Source organism: Lolium rigidum, chromosome 2 (genome assembly GCF_022539505.1).
Source record: "Lolium rigidum isolate FL_2022 chromosome 2, APGP_CSIRO_Lrig_0.1, whole genome shotgun sequence".
Taxonomy (NCBI): Eukaryota; Viridiplantae; Streptophyta; class Magnoliopsida; order Poales; family Poaceae; genus Lolium; species Lolium rigidum.
In genome coordinates this window covers 56,468,447-56,487,653 of record NC_061509.1, presented here as the reverse complement: position 1 = coordinate 56,487,653, position 19,207 = coordinate 56,468,447, and the positions used below count along the sequence as shown (strand labels likewise).

At 45.8% G+C, this 19,207-nt stretch overlaps 1 protein-coding gene across 1 annotated transcript; it reads left to right on the top strand.

Annotated features, from left to right (window-relative positions):
- Positions 1 to 9,645: 9,645 nt before the first annotated feature.
- LOC124689767 lies at positions 9,646 to 18,729 on the top strand. The gene is made up of 6 exons (XM_047223240.1): positions 9,646 to 9,831; positions 9,883 to 9,994; positions 10,232 to 10,290; positions 10,372 to 11,007; positions 13,392 to 13,618; positions 18,617 to 18,729. The coding sequence occupies exons 1-6, from the start codon at positions 9,646 to 9,648 to the stop codon at positions 18,618 to 18,620; spliced, it is 1,224 nt and encodes a 407-aa protein (XP_047079196.1). The 3' UTR covers positions 18,621 to 18,729.
- Positions 18,730 to 19,207: the final 478 nt, after the last annotated feature.

The following is a 19,207-nucleotide window of genomic DNA, read 5'->3' as shown; positions in this document are numbered from 1 at the left end:
CATGCATATTGTTAGAGAAGAACATTGGGCCGCTAACTAAAGCCATGAATCATGGTGGAAGTTTCAGTTTTGGACATATATCCTCAATCTCATATGAGAACACTAATTGTTGCCACATGCTTATGCATTAAAGAGGAGTCCATTATCTGTTGTCCATGTTGTCCCGGTATGGATGTCTAAGTTGAGAATAATCAAAAGTGAGAAATCCAAAATGCGAGCTTTCTCCTTAGACCTTTGTACAGGCGGCATGGAGGTACCCCTTTGTGACACTTGGTTAAAACATGTGTATTGCGATGATCCGGTAGTCCAAGCTAATTAGGACAAGGTGCGGGCACTATTAGTATACTATGCATGAGGCTTGCAACTTGTAAGATATAATTTACATAACTCATATGCTTTATTACTACCGTTGACAAAATTGTTTCATGTTTTCAAAATAAAAGCTCTAGTACAAATATAGCAATCGATGCTTTCCTCTTTGAAGGACCATTCTTTTACTTTTATGTTGAGTCAGTTCACCTATCTCTCTCCACCTCAAGAAGCAAACACTTGTGTGAACTGTGCATTGATTCCTACATACTTGCATATTGCACTTGTTATATTACCTTACATTGACACTATCCATGAGATATACATGTTATAAGTTGAAAGCAACCGCTGAAACTTAATCTTCCTTTGTGTTGCTTCAATACCTTTACTTTGATTTATTGCTTTATGAGTTAACTTTTATGCAAGACTTATTGATGCTTGTCTTTAAGTACTATTCATGAAAAGTCTTTGCTTTATGATTCAGTTGTTTACTCATGTCATTACCATTGTTTTGATCGCTGCATTCATTACATATGTTTACAATAGTATGATCAAGGTTATGATGGCATGTCACTCCGTAAATTATCTTTGTTATCGTTTTCCTGCTCGGGACGAGCGTAACTAAGCTTGGGGATGCTGATACGTCTCCGACGTATCGATAATTTCTTATGTTCCATGCTACATTATTGATGATATCTACATGTTTTATACACATTATATGTCGTATTTATGCATTTTCCGGCACTAACCTATTAACGAGATGCCGAAGAGCCGCTTGCTCGTTTTTCTCGCTGTTTTTGGTTTCAGAAATCCTAGTAAAGAAATATTCTCGGAATTGGACGAAATCAACGCCCGTGGTCCTATTTTTGCACGAAGCTTCCGGAAGACCGAGGGGGAAAGGAAGTGGGGCCACGAGGCGCCGCCACAACAGGGCGGCGCGGCCCAGCCCTAGGCCGCGCGGCCCCGGCGTGTGGGGCCCTCGTGTGGCCCCCGCGTTGCCCTTCCGCCTACTTAAAGCCTTCGTCGCGAAACCCTCCGTACCGAGAGCCACGATACGGAAAACCTTACCGAGACGCCGCCGCCGCCAATTCCATCTCGGGGGATTCGGAGATCGCCTCCGGCACCCTGCCGGAGAGGGGAATCATCTCCCGGAGGACTCTTCACCGCCATGGTCGCCTCCGGAGTGATGAGTGAGTAGTTCACCCCTGGACTATGGGTCCATAGCAGTAGCTAGATGGTTGTCTTCTCCTCATGTACTTCATTGTCGGATCTTGTGAGCTGCCTAACATGATCAAGATCATCTATCTGTAATCTATATGTTGTGTTTGTCGGGATCCGATGGATAGAGAATACTATGTTATGTTAATTATCAATCTATTACCTATGTGTTGTTTATGATCTTGCATGCTCTCCGTTATTAGTAGAGGCTCGGCCAAGTTTTTGCTCTTAACTCCAAGAGGGAGTATTTATGCTCGATAGTGGGTTCATGCCTCCATTAAATCTGGGACGAGTGACGTAAAGTTCTAAGGTTGTGGATGTGCTGTTGCCACTAGGGATAAAACATTGATGCTATGTCTAAGGATGTAGTTATTGATTACATTACGCACCATACTTAATGCAATTGTCTATTGTTTTGCAACTTAATACTGGAAGGGGTTCGGATGATAACCCGAAGGTGGACTTTTTAGGCATAGATGCATGCTGGATAGCGGTCTATGTACTTTGTCGTAATGCCCAATTAAATCTCACTATATTTATCATATCATGTATGTGCATTGTTATGCCCTCTCTATTTGTCAATTGCCCGACTGTAATTTGTTCACCCGACATGCTTTTATCTTATGGGAGAGACACCTCTAGTGAACTGTGGACCCCGGTCCTATTCTTTACATCGCATTCAATCTACTGCAATTGTTCTTTACTGTTTTCTACAAACAATCATCTTCCACACAATACGGTTAATCCTTTGTTACAGCAAGCCGGTGAGATTGACAACCTCACTGTTTCGTTGGGGCAAAGTACTTTGGTTGTGTTGTGCAGGTTCCACGTTGGCGCCGGAATCTCCGGTGTTGCGCCGCACTACATCCCGCCGCCATCAACCTTCAACGTGCTTCTTGGCTCCTCCTGGTTCGATAAACCTTGGTTTCTTTCTGAGGGAAAACTTGCTACTGTCTGCATCACACCTTCCTCTTGGGGTTCCCAACGGACGTGTGTCAACTGCACGCATCAGACGACAAACGAGACGATCGGCAGGACGACAATCGGAACAACTCTGGAAACCGTGGTAACTACAAACCACGACCACAGAGGACTCCCAAGTTACCCTACGCCGAACAGATAAACGCTCCCTGCTACCTGCACTCGTACATCGACTCCAAGGATAACAAAATAAAGTCAAGCCACCTGCTCAGAGATTGTAGACAGTTCATTGAAATGCAGGAACTCATGCAGCAGCAGCCACATCAACCACCACCACCACCACCCCCACCGCAGCACCAGGTCCAGCAGGCGTAGCCTCACCAACCCAACGAGGCGTTTCCACCACCACGCGGGCAGATGAGCATGATCCACAGAACGGGTGTCTCGAGAAGAGAAATGAAGAAGCTCACCCGAGAAATCAATCTGGCAGAAAGTATCATGGCAAACATCCCCGAGTATGTCGAGTGGTCGTCTCGGAACATTACGTTCAGCCGAGCAGATCACCCGATGACCATACCAAAACCAGGACACGCTGCCCTAGTAGTCGAGGCACAAATCGGGGGCTTCAAGATGAGCAAAGTTTTCATGGATGGTGGAAGCGGGCTAAACCTGATATTCGTCGACACAATCAAAAGTATGGGGATCACCATGAAAATGCTAGAGGATTCTGACACCTGTTTCCATGGAATTCTCCCTACTTCGCCGACGTACTCTCTTGGCAAAGTTTACCTGAACGTCGTCTTCGGCAAACCCGACAATTTCAGGAAGGAGAAGATCGAGTTTGAAGTCGTGAACTGGGAATCGCAGTACCACGCTATACTCGGAAGACCAGCTTATGCCAAGTTCATGGTTGTACCACACTATACATACCTCAAGCTGAAAATGCCTGGGAGCAACGGGACAAACATCATAGTCTATGGAAGTTTTTCACGCTCAGACAATTGTGACCGCGATTTTCAGAGGATTGCAGCAAAGTTCGGGTTCAAACAGGAAGTCACCGATCTCCGTTCCAAGCCATCGCCACGCGATAATAAGGATGAAAAACACGTCAGGGAAACGAAGCAGAAGCCAGCCGACCTTGCCCCGTAAGTTTCGGCAAGAAAGCTTCGGCAGCCGATGGCGCAGCAGTCATGGGAGAAAGCAAGACATTGGCAATTGCCGTCGAGACCCCTAGTGAAATCGACGACGCTTCGAAAACCGCTAACGTGGTGGACAAGCCAGAAGATAAGAAGAACCCTTTCCTTGCTTAAAGTAGATGAACAGCGTTTAGTTTTTCCCTTTATCTTCAACAGGGCCCTCCTTTTTTCGCCCTTTTAGTCCCGTGCTTACTTTATTAATGAGAACTTAAGTTTTAATCCCTTGATAAGCATTGCAGTAATTCGGAGCATCTAATCCGCACCATCGTAAACCTTGCCTATGCCCCTTGGCGAGCAACGACGCAACGTAGTACGCGGCAAAAGATCGTGCTCCAAAAAAGCCTCTACGAGTGCTAAAGGATGCAAAATAAACAAGGGTGCTAACCTTTCCCTCTGCTATAGATGCCTCTACGAGCGCCGTAAATAGCAAGAGTTTGGAAATACATATAATACAACCCACGTTCGATATTTCACTTAAGGAAATATCAAAGAACAACGGGCTAATCGGCAGAGTTAGTGCTCCCGATATATTCGAGAGCTGCTGTCAAAACATACATCGGTTGAAAGCAAAGTTGCACATACAACGGGTTTAGCAAGACCTGCAACACGAGCTGATCACTCAAATAATTTGCTGACCAACGAGTACATATACGTATAAAACAGGCAATTAAGATTTGGTCCTCCAAAATCTGCCAATGGCATCAACACGGTAAAAGTGCATATACATGTATCTACCGAACAGAAAGTTTCAACTACGCAATCCAAATGATTGGATGAAGTAGCCAAATCACCTATTTACAATAAAGACCTAACCCTGAACTACTCTTGTGGAGTTTCTCTTTCTTCAGGAACCTTCGAATCCTTTTCAAGCTTGTCGACAATTATATTGGCGGGTAACACCACCTTCGGGTACATCGTCTCCAAGTCACCAATCGTGTTGGCGATACTCAGCAGGTTTGCCGAAGGATAGCGTGCAAGGACGAGGGCAAGCGTAAATCTGGCCCCGGCGAAAACCTGAGCTCGCACCAAATCGTGAATTTTCTTGGTATTCCCAAATTCAGACATCAGAGTCAAAAAGCGTAGGAGGGACTGCGTTCAAAGGAAACATCGTTCTCCAAATTACCCTTAGGGCTTTGTAGCACTTGTCGAAGAAATGATGGACCTGCTGGACCCGATCTTGAAATTGTGCGACAGCCGAAGCCTTCGAATGCTCCCGCCAGAAAATTTCTTCGGCCGATGACAGCTGAGTCAATGCGTTCACGCGCTCGTGAATCCGTTTGTTCTCTCCAGCACGGTTCAGGGCTATGACTGGTAAAGGAATCGATGGAAGATCAGGCAATACACGTTTGACAAAGAAATAATGAGTACAAGGACAAGGGAACTTACAGTTCAAGCTTTCAGCGGCCTTATGCAGTTCAGTAAGAGCATAGCGCTCTATGTCGGCTGCAATCTCGCCCTTCTTCTTGATAATGGCGGCCAAGGCATAGGTATTGCGCAGATCCTTTTCCATCTGTGTGATCCGATCCTTCATACGCTGGATTCGATCAGCTTCAGAGAGAGCACCCGAAGAATCATCGATAAACGCAGGGCATCGGGAAAACTCCGCAAAAAACAGCGTCAAAGGCATGACAGATCATCGCTCCAGCATCAAAAGTAACTCCCATCGGGAGAATGCAAGTATAAATGTCATAACAAAGGTGCACCAGCAGCATTGCTAGCACGGAATTCATTACAATCACAAGTTTTACGACAAAACATTGTTTCACATCAATTCAAAAAGAAGATTGTTACAAGAATCAGGGGGCTTGAGTCTGGGTTGATAAACTGGGGCCAGCCGATGTCTTCCTTGATGAAACCAGCTCAAGGAGCTGGCGTGCACACTTAAGGGCTGACGTTTTGAAGACGCTTAAATCAATGAACCACCCATCTTGCTCTTTCGGCAGCTCCTTAGACATCTCTTCGATATCGGCCTTGAAGCCATGACCCATCATAAGTTGGAAGGCTAGGAGGGCACCATAGGTACGCGAAGTGCGTTTGAATACCTTGATAACCTCCTTGGTGTCGACTACGAAGGCGTCGATCAGCTGCCCTAGAGTCTTGTCTTGAATGATCTTGGGGAAGATCATCGAGTGCATCCGCGCCATGGCGCCTTTCCCCTTTTCAAGAAGCTCCCGTGTAAGCTGGTGGGAGGTGAGAGTCATCGACACACCGTTTGCCGGAGAGTTGTTTGGAATCTTGTCCAAAGCATTGGCAGGGATGTCGGCGGCCTCTGCAAGAGAATGAAACAAAATGAATTACTGACAAAGAATCGAAATCATAAGTGCAATAATCGACAGAGAAGCATAAAAGAGATTACCAAGCAAAGCCAACGAAGACTGGCGAAGGAGTTCATCTTTTTCAGTCGCCCGAGCCTCGGCGGCCAGCCTAGACGCTTCCTCTTCTTCCAGCTTCTCCTTCAGCCTGCCCAGTTCCTCCTTCAGGGAGTCGACCTCTTGGCGAGCTGCGGCGGCTATTTTGACTGCGCCGTCCAACTTTGAGGAAGAAGATTTAACTTCCTTCTGCAACCGAACCTTGTCTGCCTCCAGGGAAGTAAATTGGGAGGCGAAGGCCTCCAAAGAAGATATAACGCCCCGCAGGTCCTTAAGGAAAAGTAGATGTTTGACAAAGAATCGTTAAACAAGGCACGCTCCAAGAAATTCGCGTTGTAATCGAAAAATACTTACAGGTTTTTCTGAAGGAGGGATCGTGGCGGCAGCAGTTGAAGGAACATATTTCCCCCTAGAGAGGGAGGAAGCAGTCGATACCTGGGCCGCGGGGGCTGCCTTAGGAGCCGAAGCTTCGGAAGCCGCGACGTCTAGTGGAGCAGCGCCAGATTTGGCTTTCTTAGACGGAGGTTCAATGAAACCTTCGTCACTGCAAAAGGAAATGGCTGACAAGAATTATGAAAGAAATGCGAGTAATAAAAGGCAAATATGAATTCAGGGAAAAATGCGCTTACATATCGAAGAGATCGTCTTCGTCGGCAAAGCCGCCGATTGATCTCTTCACGGGTGAAGCTCTGGTCTCCTCCACAGCTGCATTAACAAAGGTATTACGATCAGCGTCATCATCACACACTGATCCCTCTGTGTCGCAAGCATCATTGGCTGAGGAAGGAAGATCGGTGTGGGCAGCGTCAGAATCTATCGGATCATCGTGTTCGCTCTCTGGGCCTGTATACTCGGCAGTATGTAAATCAACAGGGACTGAGGAGCCTCTTCCCTCAGAAGTATCGTTTGGCGAATCATGCAGGTTTCCATAAACTATGGGGATCTGTCGAAGAAAAGAACAAATAAGAACAATAGTAATTATGTCGACTAAGTGGAACAGAGTAATAAGAGTATGAGAAGGAAAATTACCTCTGACGGTGGATGATCAGCATCAAGAGGAGAATAAGAAGACATCAATGGGATCGAGTCTTCTTGACTAAAGAGAGTAAGGCGACGAACTTCATCAAGCAGCTCCTTTTCTGATAGTTCGGCAGTATTTATCCTGGTTTCATCCTTTGGACCCGAATACAACCACATCGGACGAACTCTGGCCATGACTGGTTGGACTCGATGTTTCAAGAACACCGCTGCCACCTCTGTGCCGATCATAGGTTGACCATCGGCTTCTTTGATTCGAAGGAATTTGGCAAATAACTCGTCGGCTGCAGTCCTTTCGTCCGGAGAGAGAATGTTCTTCCAAGAATGCCTAGGCTTGGCTTCAAGGACGTCGGCAAAGCAAGGAAGCTGGGACTCGGTTGTTGAGGAATCCTTGACATAAAACCATTTCAGTCTCCATCCTTGCACGGATTCTCTCATTGGGAAACTGAAATAGTTAACCTCTGAACGGACAACAAACCCCACTCCTCCGATGACAAAAGATCCATTACTACTGTTGTATCTCTTTACGAAGAAGATCTTTTTCCACAACCCAAAGTGAGGCTCAATGCCCAAGAACGCCTCGCAGAGGGTGATGAACACAGCAACGTGAAGGATTGAGTTAGGGGTGAGTTGCCACAGTTGGATTTCGTAAGTCCGCAGAAGACGATGAAGGAATTCGTGGGCAGGAAGCGAGAGACCCCGATACAAGAACGACAGGAACATCACGGTAAAACCAGCAGGGGGATTGGGCCGAGAAATCGCACCTGGAAGAATCACATTCCCCTCGTCGGAGGAGATTAACCCGAGGCTTCGGGCCCTCTTCTCATCACGCTTCGTGATGGAGGACGCTAGCCAATCTCCAGGTTTGGCTATCGAGCTTGGCGGCGCTGGCGGCGCCGGAGCTGGGGGAGGAGCATCTGGAGTGCTCCTCTTCGGAAGATTCGAGAAGGCTTTGGCGGCGGCGCCACCGCTCGTGGAACTGGCGGCGGCAGCGAGGTTCTTCTTCTTCACCATTGCGAGATCTGGGGAAGGTCTGAAAAGCGGTGGTGGCGGCGCAGCGGTTGCGAAAGAGAGAGGAAGAAGAAGGACAGGAAGATGCTATGGTGAATATGGGAGGAAACCAAAAAGATTTTGTCCTTTGAAGGTTTTAAGAAAGGGAGAACTTGAGGATTGCGTGGGCACGCGTCGTTGCTGCCAGTTCATTAAGGGGGCCTTTTTCCATAGATGATTGCGGAAATCGAGGAGGCGCCTTGGTAGCTGTACAAGAAGGACGGATATTGCTTTAAAATAGGGCCAGCCATAGAAAGAATAGGCCCAGTGGTTCGCGTCTTGTCATTCAAAATCAAGATGTCAGTAAACGTCATCAATGACGTCGTGAGGAATGCTCGAAGCATTCGAAGGAATAAAAAAGATATCGGATGGTGAACTTGAATCTATGCACAGATTGCAAGCATCCGTACCTAGACTCGGGGGCTACTCCCATCGGAAGCGCTGGACGCGCACCCGACAAATGAGGACTCGAAGAAAAAAGACTGAAGAAAAAGATGATTGCTCAGCTCGAGTCTGCACCCGGTTGCAAGCACCCGTGCCCAGACTCGGGGGCTACTCCCATCGGGAGCGCTGAATGCGCACCAGACAGAACTTTTTTGCACTCCAGGATCATGCCCGGGGACTTGATTATGTGTAGGGTAATGTTATTTTGCCATCGGTAGTTAACCAGCAAAAGTTGGGCACGTTACTCGTTATCCCTTGCGTGCTTAAAATATATCGGATGATCTATGAAGACTTGCAGAAAAACGTTCGAGTGGTACAACTTGAGTCTACGCACGGATTGCAAGCATCCGTACCTAGACTCGGGGGCTACTCCCATCGGGAGCGCTGACGCGCACCCGACAAAAGAAGATGATACTGATTCAAGATGAACAAGAACAATCAAGGAGAAGAACATTAAGAGGAGGCATGCTTCAGTCTCTACCCGAACTATTTTCGGCTAGACACTCGGGGGCTACTGACGTGGGCATTACCCTTCGGGTAACCAACATTGCCCTATCCTATACAATCTAGTTGGAGGCCCATGAAGGCACTTGAAGGCAAGGCGGGCCACTTGGATGGCGCACCAGAAGGTTCCTTGGCGGGCAAGACAAGGAAGGAGCCGAACAAGGAAAGTTTGGATTTAGAACTACTGTAAATCTAGTCGTACTCGGTTAGACCTCTTGAGACCTGGCCCCCTATATAAAGGCCAGGAGAGGGGCTACCGAGGGACACAATCAATCTTAGCAATCATAGCCACCAGAAGTCTAGAGCTAGGTCGCCGCAGCACTTAGCCTCTCGACGAGATCTCAGCCGAACCTTTCGGCACCCCATTGTAACCCATTATTATCATAATCAAGATCAGACAGGCAGGACGTAAGGGTTTTACCTCATCGAGGGCCCCGAACCTGGGTAAATCGCTCTCCCCGCTTGTCTGTGAACCGATGTCTCGTATCAGCTTGCAGGATTCCATCAACCCTAAGCCCAATCGGAGGGCATTGCCGAGGAGTACCCTCGACAGCGGGGGAGGCGGAGAGGGCGGTGGGAGTTCCGAGTGCCTCCCCATGGACGATCTGGTGGAGGCGATGGTGAGCAATAGCCAGGAAATGGCGGAGGCTCTCGCCGCCGACCGCACGCGCCGGGAGGCGGCCGACAGGATCCAGCGCGAGTCCTGGGAGGCGGCGCTGAAGGAGAAGGACGCCGAGATAGACAGGTTGCGAGCAGAAGCCGACGCCAAGAATAAGCTGCAGGTGATGCGCCCTGGGAAGCTTTAAATCCTCTATGGGTTTCTCTGAATTAAGCTCTTCCTGATCTTAGCTGGTGTTCTTGTGGAAGGAAAGGCTGATGCGAGAAGGAATATGAGGTGGGAGGCGGCATACGAGCTGCTTCTCGGTGCTAATCAGAAGCTCGCCGGTGAGGAGCCCCTCATTTCTTGATGCTCGTGTGAGGATATTTCAGATTTCCTAGGAATTTCTTATGGTTTATGCTTGTGTGAGGATATTTCAGTGTCGATTTTGTTGGGTGGCGATAATGAACCGAATATCAATTTTCATTTTTTCTTATTTTAAATGAAGATTAATGTTGGAACGGAGCACCAAATATCTGTGTGTGTTGCTACTGACACTCTATTGCCTTCTGCTTTCAATTTAGAACTCAGAGATGCTGACATGCAGGATTCCAGAACCTTGGCAGAAACCCCCAACTCTAAGGTACTTAACCTAAGCTCAAAACATGCAGTCCAGCTTGTGCATCCCATTAATTGACATAATTGTTGTTTTGTGTTACTGAAGGAAGTTGAAAGTTTTCAAACCACCGTGGATCACACTGCAAGCAACTTCAGAAAACTAAAGCAAGCTTACGAAACTAAGAAGGACAAGGAAGTTTCTGCGTTACTCTCAGAAAAGAATTCTCTGTATAGCCAGTTGGATATAATGCACAAGGACTATGCGGAGCTCCTGAAGAACAAGATAGTGGAGGCAGCACAAGCTACAGAAGCAGCAATAAAGCTTCAGCAGAGTGTAGATGAGCATAAGGCGTTGGGCCAAAATAAGGATGCTGAGATTGCTAGATTGCAAGTTATAGTTGTGGGGGGCGAAAAGAAGCACACCAAGGAATTGTCTGCATTACTCGTAGAAAAGGATTCTGTATGTAAACAGTTGAGTATGAACTACATCAAGCTCCTGAAGTCGAAGAAAGTTTTGACCCAAAAGAAGTCTCATGAGATTAACATATTGCGAGCAGAAGTTGTTGGTGCCAAAAGGAAGGTACATCAAATGCACTCCTTGCTCAAGGAGAAAGATGATGAAATCCAAAGACTGAAAGGTTGGCACGTTGAGTCTGTTCAGAAGCACTACAAGAAGGCACATAGAAAATCTAGGTCTGTTGATCCAGCTGTAACTGCAATGCATGCCTCTTCAATGTCAAATGTAAGCATTTTGTGTTTCGAGTTATATGGCCGAGCTCACACTGAACCATTTTTACTTTGTTTAGGACCTCGTCTTGCTTTTTTTTTGGAGCAACCGGCAGGAGCTCTGCCTTTTCATTAAGAAGAGGGAAATTTGGCCAGTTTATAAGGGAAACTGGCCGAAAACAATACAAACACAACACCGTGTCCGGTTTATAAGGAAAACCAGACAAGAGAAAACCACACACGGCACAGTTTTTCTGGGAAAACCGGCAAAAACCCGCACACCTGGCCACACGACCTGGATAAACCAGGTCTGGAGCGCCGCCGAATGGCACCAGCACGACGGCAACAGCGAGCGCCGCGACTGCCCGGTCCACGTCCCTGGAAAGGAAGTCAGAGCCGAGAGAGACGGCTAGGCCTTTCAAGCTTCGAGGGGTGGGGCAGGCCGCAAAGCAAGCCAGCGGCACTCGCGCACCGACGGAACACGAAAACGTCGACCCAAGCAGCAGTCCGGCAATGCCGGAGGTGGCTCCCAAACATTCCAAAAAATGACGCCTCCAAGGAGGTCACGACGTCCAAAGACGCCGCCGTCATTCAATCCAGCGCAGCTGGATTTAGGTTTTCACCCCGGAATGATAGGCGGAGGTGTGTGAGGACTCCACGGCAACGCCTCCAAGGAGGAGAACGGCGCCCTCGAGCGTCGTCGTTGCCGGCACCGACCGAGTCGGGCAAGACTTTCGTCCGGAGACCTACAGCACCGCCACTGTCAAAGACAGCCCAAACCCCGGACGAGCACAAACCACCGCAACAGGGGCGCCGCCCACGCCACGGAGACATACCCTGCCGCCCACGCAGCCAGGGCATACCAACAACACGCCTTGTTCCCGGAGCCGCCGCTCCGGCCTCCACGCACGGTAGGCCAGCTCCTCATGCCAAACCTGCCGCCGTCCCCGGGACGTTGCGAAACAAACGCCCGGTCCACCAGAACGCCGCGCCGCCGCGCCGCCGTCCATGCACCATGGCTCACCTCTGCCATGGGCTTGCAGGTGCCAGCAATGGCAGCCTGCCACACGCAGTGGCCCACCGCGGCCACCGGGACACCGACGAAGCTGGGAGCAGCCTCCACGCGACCGCGCGCCGAGACACACCGAGATCCGCCGTCCTCCGCGCAACCTCCGTGCCGAGGCGAAGCCGGCCGCCCCAAACCCTCCACCACCGCGTCCCCGGGGCCGCCGCCCCGGCCAGCCAGCGCCGGCGAGCATCCGCCCCGCCCAGGCCCAGATCGGGCCCTTCCAGGCCAAGATCCAGCCCTGGCCGCGCCAATGGGCAGCAGCCACGCCGAGGGGGGCCGGCGGCGAGCCCACCCCCAAAACGGATCTGGGGAGCCCCAGATCGAAAACCACCCGCTGCCGGCCGCCGCCCGACCTCCGCCGAAGCAGCACCGGCGCAGAGACCGCCACCGCCCCCGGGGCCGCCGCCCCGGCTTCCATGCGCCGGCGAGCTGGCCGACGACGTCCCAGTCGCCTCAGCCCTCCACCTGCGCCTCCAGACGACGGAAGAAGCCCATGCCACCTTTGGCAGCAGGGCCCGCCGCCGCCGCGGCAAGGGCCGGCGGCAGCGGCGGCGAGGGGGGAGGCCGGTGGGGAGGGTTTGGGGCGGCGGCGGGGGAGCCCCCGGTGTCGCCTGGGTGCGACACGGGGGGGAGGAGAGACTTGGCAGGGGCAGTTAGAAGGTTTGGTTATGTATATGCTAATTCCAGATAATGTTGTGTCTATATGACTAAGTAAACCTGCTTGATTTAATGTTTTAATCCAGATTCAATACTTTCCAAGAATGACCTCATACTGTGTGATCATGAGTTGTTTTACTAAAACACATAGATGAATAGTCTAGTTTTCCTTTATAGCCAAGAACCATATTTTCCTGGGTATTCTTTCTTAGGAAAATAATAAAAAACACCAAGGAAAATACGATTCTAAGCATCCAATTCTTGAAAGGCTGCGTGCATGAGTTGTCTGTTGTAGAATGGCTACATATCACCTCCACAGTGCTTGGTGTGCTTCCATGCTCCAGGCTATTGTGGGCCTTCCGATCTGAATCCTAGGTAAAATTTGAAGTGGATAAAAACCATGTATGCCTATTACATGGAGCATTTTTCTTTGAATGCAAAAGAACAAGTCCCAGCTTCACATGGTACTATGGTACGAAATTTCTAGGGCAAGGTTTCTCATATTGTTCCGGTATGGCTGACCTGAGTTTTGATTTCCAAGATTTTCTCATAGGATCTTATTCTTATCTTACTTTCAGCATTTTCTTCATTTTGGATAATGTTTGCCATTATCTTGGTCCCATGTGGGTTTTGTTTTTCATGAGATGTAGCTAACCAACCTATATGCTAGTTAGGATTGTGAGATGAGTAGAAGCAATGAGGATGCTGATGAGCAGAGTCAAGGTGACAAGGATGATGATGATGGGCAGAGTAGAAGCGATGAGCACGACATTAGTCAGAGTGGACATGATAAGGAAACAATGAACAACCAAATTCTAAAGCCTCTGGGAAACCACAAGAGGAAGAGAGATGCTTGTAATGCCGAGACTGCCAATGGCAAAAGCCACGGTGAAAGCAATCGGTAAATACTCAACTTTTGCTGCAAAGTTTATCATTATAATAGTATGGACGCGGTGTTTCTGATCCCGGGCGCATCTGCTCCCGCCCCTGGATTGGTTGTGAGGAGTGTCGGGAGGTGTGCCAGTGTATTTCTCTAGCCAAATACGAGGCGATAGAAAAGTTGGATACCTGACAACTTTAATGATAGCAGTACTAGTCTGTACCAGAAAAGTGGGACCCAAATCGTAATAAATTCGAGGCGTTTTGCTCCTCGACGCTCACCTCGCCCCCAATCCAAAGCGGCACCTCCCCTGCAAGCACAGCACCGCCGCCTTCCGCCGTCGTGCTCCTCGACGTTCGCCTCACCAAGCCGTTGCCCCGTCTGTCCTCTGGCCGCGGTACACCGGGGTCGCATCCGTCTTGTGGCTTCTTAATCGCTTCGTGCTCCTCGATGTCGCCATGGAAGCCAATCTCGTGGCCGTGCTTTTCGGTCGCAGCCATGGCAAGGGTGGGAGGGTGCTCGAGTCGCCGATGCGCCGGAGTAGAGCGTGCCCTTCCCCTGCGCGAGCGGCGCGGCCGGCGTGCCCATCGTGGACGGTGAGCGCGGCGACCTGATCCAACCGGTGGTGTTCTCGATTCAGCCTCCAAATGTAGATGGCGTCGTCCTCCGCGCCGGCAAAGAGTTGTTCGCCGTCCTCGGCTAGCAGCGTGTTGATCTTCGTGGCGGTGAGAAGCCGCTGCTGGAGTTTCTTCCGCTCCTGAACACCCTCACAGCGTCGACGAGCCGCCCATGGCGATTATTTTTAAAATTGGGCTTCTATGTTCTGGGCATTTGATGCGGGATATTCTTCAAATTGTGCAAAAATAATGGTTTTGCAATTGTTTCAATGTGGGGAGCGCTGCTGTTGGTGCGTCTGAGACGCTCGTGGAAGCAGTAATGAGCTCTGGTGTGCTAAGTTCGTGTACTGTTTCAAATGGAAGGTACGTTTAGGAATACACGAGTGAATACACTGCCAAGTCAGAGAGACGGTGAATGTGATTGGTCTAGAAATAGGGAGCATCTAGACCCGAGATCAGATATGCATTTCTCAGAAAGAACCTCACTTTATAATTCAACAATATTTGGACCCATATCATTGAACATATCAATCATGCTATATCTCCAAGATAACATGTTTTTATCATCAAACTAAGGACCTTTGTGGTTATATACATGGCTAGACGACATAGTTTTTCCTTAGGCAGTAAAGCCCCTTAAAAGATCCTCTTTTAAACGCCAAGCCACACGCCTAAAGGTCGTGTTTGTGGTTAGGTGGTGCATAAAATCTGTCATCAACAGGATCATGATAAGCGTACGTGCAGCGCTTTTTGTGGCTCAGTAGATACTATACGCCCTGCGATTCATTGAGCGGCATTTAGATCTTGCGCCTTGATAGATTAATCCCTTGCAAAATGGGCCACGTGGACAGATCGCGCGACTCATACTATTTTCATGTTAGAAGTTACTCACAATCAAATCAAATATAACATTTATCCCCTTTTATGCAGATAATAATTTTCATTTCATTTAGATATAAATTCTATTTCAGTCAGATATAAAATTTTATCATATTGCACTGCAACCACTTATTTTCTCGATTGTGTCTTACTGGATTTTCTCTCAACAAACTGTAAATAAGTTCATTCATGACTATTGAAGAGATTATTGTCCGGTAAATGGCTTTTTTAGCTCCCAAGATTAAAACACTAAAATTGTTAGAAATATTGTAAAACTCATATTGCTCTAAAATCGATATGTTTATACTTTCATGTGCGTACGTGCAAAGTTTCATGAATAAAAGGTGCATCTCTTGTCCTAAGAAAAACAGTACAGTACCCAGTGCTCTTAAAAACCATTTACTGAAGCACCAAATTTGTCATGTCCTGAGAAGACGAAAAAACAGGATTTTAAGCACCAACTTTTTCCCACACGTGCCACAAAAGTTGTCCCTTGTTCATGGAATTTTACATGTACCCACACAACACAAAAATTTAACTCTATAAAGTTATTCATATTCTTTTTACATCGGAATGATATTATATTTCAACCATGAGCATATGATCTTGCGAGAAGTTTTGAATATCAAAAATTCCTTATGTTTTACAATTAGTTTTTTGTATTTCTAGTCGATTGTTTTTCCCTAAAACAAAGTTGAGATTTCAAACATGATATTTCATCCCGAGTCCTACCGAGCTATACAGCAACAGTGGAGGCGACAACGAACTGATATATATGGGGACAATTATAGAGATGTGGGGTGAGAGTATTAGGGTTGGAGGGTGAGACATCAACTCTTTTTAACAGAAAAATGTATGTAGGGATTAGAAGGATACTAGGGTGAGTGGCAAGAGCAATAACAGTAATAGCTAGGTAACGACATGGCGGTGAGACAACCGGTAGTAGCACCAACCAAAAATGGGGATGATAACCAAAGAAGAAGTATTCATGGAGATTGGATCTATGTTCCGTTTGGAGATCTTTGCATGCAGGTATCCTCTATGGTGGAGTAGATAAATCACAGAGCAATAGACATAAGTTATTAGGGTTGAACAAAATCATCCGGTGAAAGGCGGCGATGAGGTGGTGGTCACGGCCCTGATCGGTGTGCATAGGATTTTGGCGCCACCCATGCGCAGGCCTACCCAATGTGCTCTTTGATATATTTTTCAATCATTTTTTATATTTCACAAAAGCATACATAAAAGGAGGTGGAAAATGCTTTTGGTCATTTATTAATAGGTTAGTCCCAAAAAACAAAAAATAAAAGGTAAATAACAAATGTAATAGTTATTTTTATGACATATCCACGAGTGATTAACTTTGGCCAAAGTGTGGTGCTCATATGATGCTGCTGGTAGCCCCTTGACAATCACACTAACAATGGTGTCTTGTAGATACATTTTTTGGGCCTCCAAAGCATGAAGGTCTGTAAATAGTAGCATTTATTCATTTAAATGAGTGTCCTAAATCACACAGCAATAGGCAGAGGTTACTAGGGTTGAACAAAATCATCGGGTGAAAGGCGGCGGTGAGATGTCGGTCATGGGCCTGGTAGGTGTGCATAGGCCTTTGGCGCCGTCCACGCGCCTAGGGCCTGCCCAATGTCCTCTTTGATGTATTTTTTAGTTATTTTTTCTATTTCACGAAAGCACCTTGGACAGACATAAAAGGAGGTGGATCAACTTCAGATATTTATTAATAGGTTAGTCCCGAAAACTAAAACAAATAACATGCAAAAAAGGATATACAAAATTGAAATTCAAAAGTAATAGTTATTTTTACAATGTATCGCCCCACGAGTGATTTACTTTAGCCAAAGTGTGGTGCTAATATGATGCTGCTGGTAACCCCCTGACCTCAGAAAACAATTGTGTCTTGTAGATAATTTTTTTAGGCCTCCAAACATGAAGGTATGTAAAATAATAGCATTTTTTCGGAAAGTCATTTTGGCTCATGAGCACCAGTGCTCTCACCATATGAAAAATTCAAAAATCATATTTATATGTTTAAAAAAATTATATAATTGAATTATAAAAGTATCTAAAGATATATCCCACTAACATACAAAATCTCAATTTCAAATGTTTTGTTTTATAAGCTACACGAAAATGAAAAAGTCTGATTATGTTTTGGAGATTTGAATTTATTATTTCTTTCTACTCCAAAATACACATTATTTCCAGTTGTAAGTTTACGTGTTGGTGGGATACAATACTGGGTACATCATGATTTATTTTCAGATTTTTCTAAAACTTAAGAATATGATTTTTATTTTTTATTTTAAATAGGGATCACTAGTGCTAATGTGTACCAAATCTCTATCCTATTTTTTTTATTTAAATGAGTGGCCTAATATGTTAAATCTAGAGATAAGTGGTGAATGGCTTCTTTCCATCTAGAAAACCTAAGATACGAGAGATATCAGTAGATAATGTGAGATAAACATAGTAAAAGAATTTTGTAGTTTCAAAATATTGAAATGAGAAAATCAATTATGTATAAAGTAAGTTTTGGGTGTTCTCTTTTCTTATGCTTATCATTGCGTGGGTGTTCATAATTCACCAGTATGATTAAATTCTGTGTTGGGTTTGTCCACTATCTTTTTGTTTTTTACATAATTTATCTTTATTTTTTATTCAGTTTGTCATTTACTATTTTAATTTTATTTGAGTTAGTACTTTGTTCTTATTGGTTTGTTGTATTCTTCCAATTTTTTAAAGAATATTCATTTATAGTTCAGCTTTATTTTTGTTCCAATAGTAAATATTTATAATCCATCTAAAATAAAATAAAATAATGCTAGTCAAATCATCCGGTTTTCCTCAGTTTGGTGAAAATATTCTTCTTAATACATGTTATGAATATTTTATATATAGATATGAACATTTCCCATGGATATTGGTTCAGAAGCCGACCGGTACAAACTGATGGGTCCTTGGGGTGTAGTTGAAATAAACTAATCCAGTACTTAATATGTGATTTATTACAACCTCAGTAGCAATTTTATGTGATTATTAATTCCACACTAATGTAACAGAGCAATAGTTTTCATGTGATTAGTGAGCTATATAACAGGGAAAATAATGGTAATTTATTTTGTTGCAGCGACAACATTAAGTATTGTGACTAACAAAATGTATCTAAATATGTTGGAATATGTTTTCCTTTACATAGTAGTAATGATCATAATGATCTTTATGGAGTTAATGAATAAAATGTGTATGCAAAAGATATCAATCTCTTCCCACTTAATGAATCAACTTAAGTGTATAAGATGTATATTTTCATTCACACCGAAATGATCACAATAAATTTAAGAGATAAGTATGACTTCCACAACCATTACATCTATATAATTTGTTTACTTAATTGCTTTCGTATCTACCTTTAAAGAGTGTGTGCAGATATTCACATTTTTCTTTTATAGAGAAACGATGAAAGTTTTCTATATTTTCTTGATGTTTTTCATCTTCTGTGTAGATAAAGCATCTCATACAATGTGCCATAAGCCACATCCTCCAAGTCGCATCCAATTACAAAGAGGAGGATCCTCTGATAAGAGCTTACAATCGATGGAGGCTGAACCATTAGAGGGTGAAATAGTTGAACGTGTAAGTCAATGCTTAACTTGGTATATTCACATATTACATCTATCATGTTAATGTAAATTCTAACTCTCATGAAATAGTCGAACATGTAAGTTTGGCCTTTTGTGTTTCTTAAAATAAGAGCCCAAGTGGCGAAAACCGGAAAAGTACTTACTGTGAGCTTACTGGAATTTTTTTTCCGCCTGCCATCAGTATGAAAATATACAGTTCCTTACTTTTCATGATCTCCAAGTTCAGCATCAAGCCAGTCCTATTGATCTACAAATGTGGGTTCAAATTCCATCAATAAATAGAGTGGCCTCCAAAAAGACATAATTCAGTGGACTTGTGGTATGAGCTACTTTTTTAGCAATCACGATGTCAGGGGGGTTACCATATTTGATAGTTTATATTTTTGGCGTAAACATTTTATCTAGACGATGAACAACACCACGATATATCATTATCTAAAGCATATGAATAA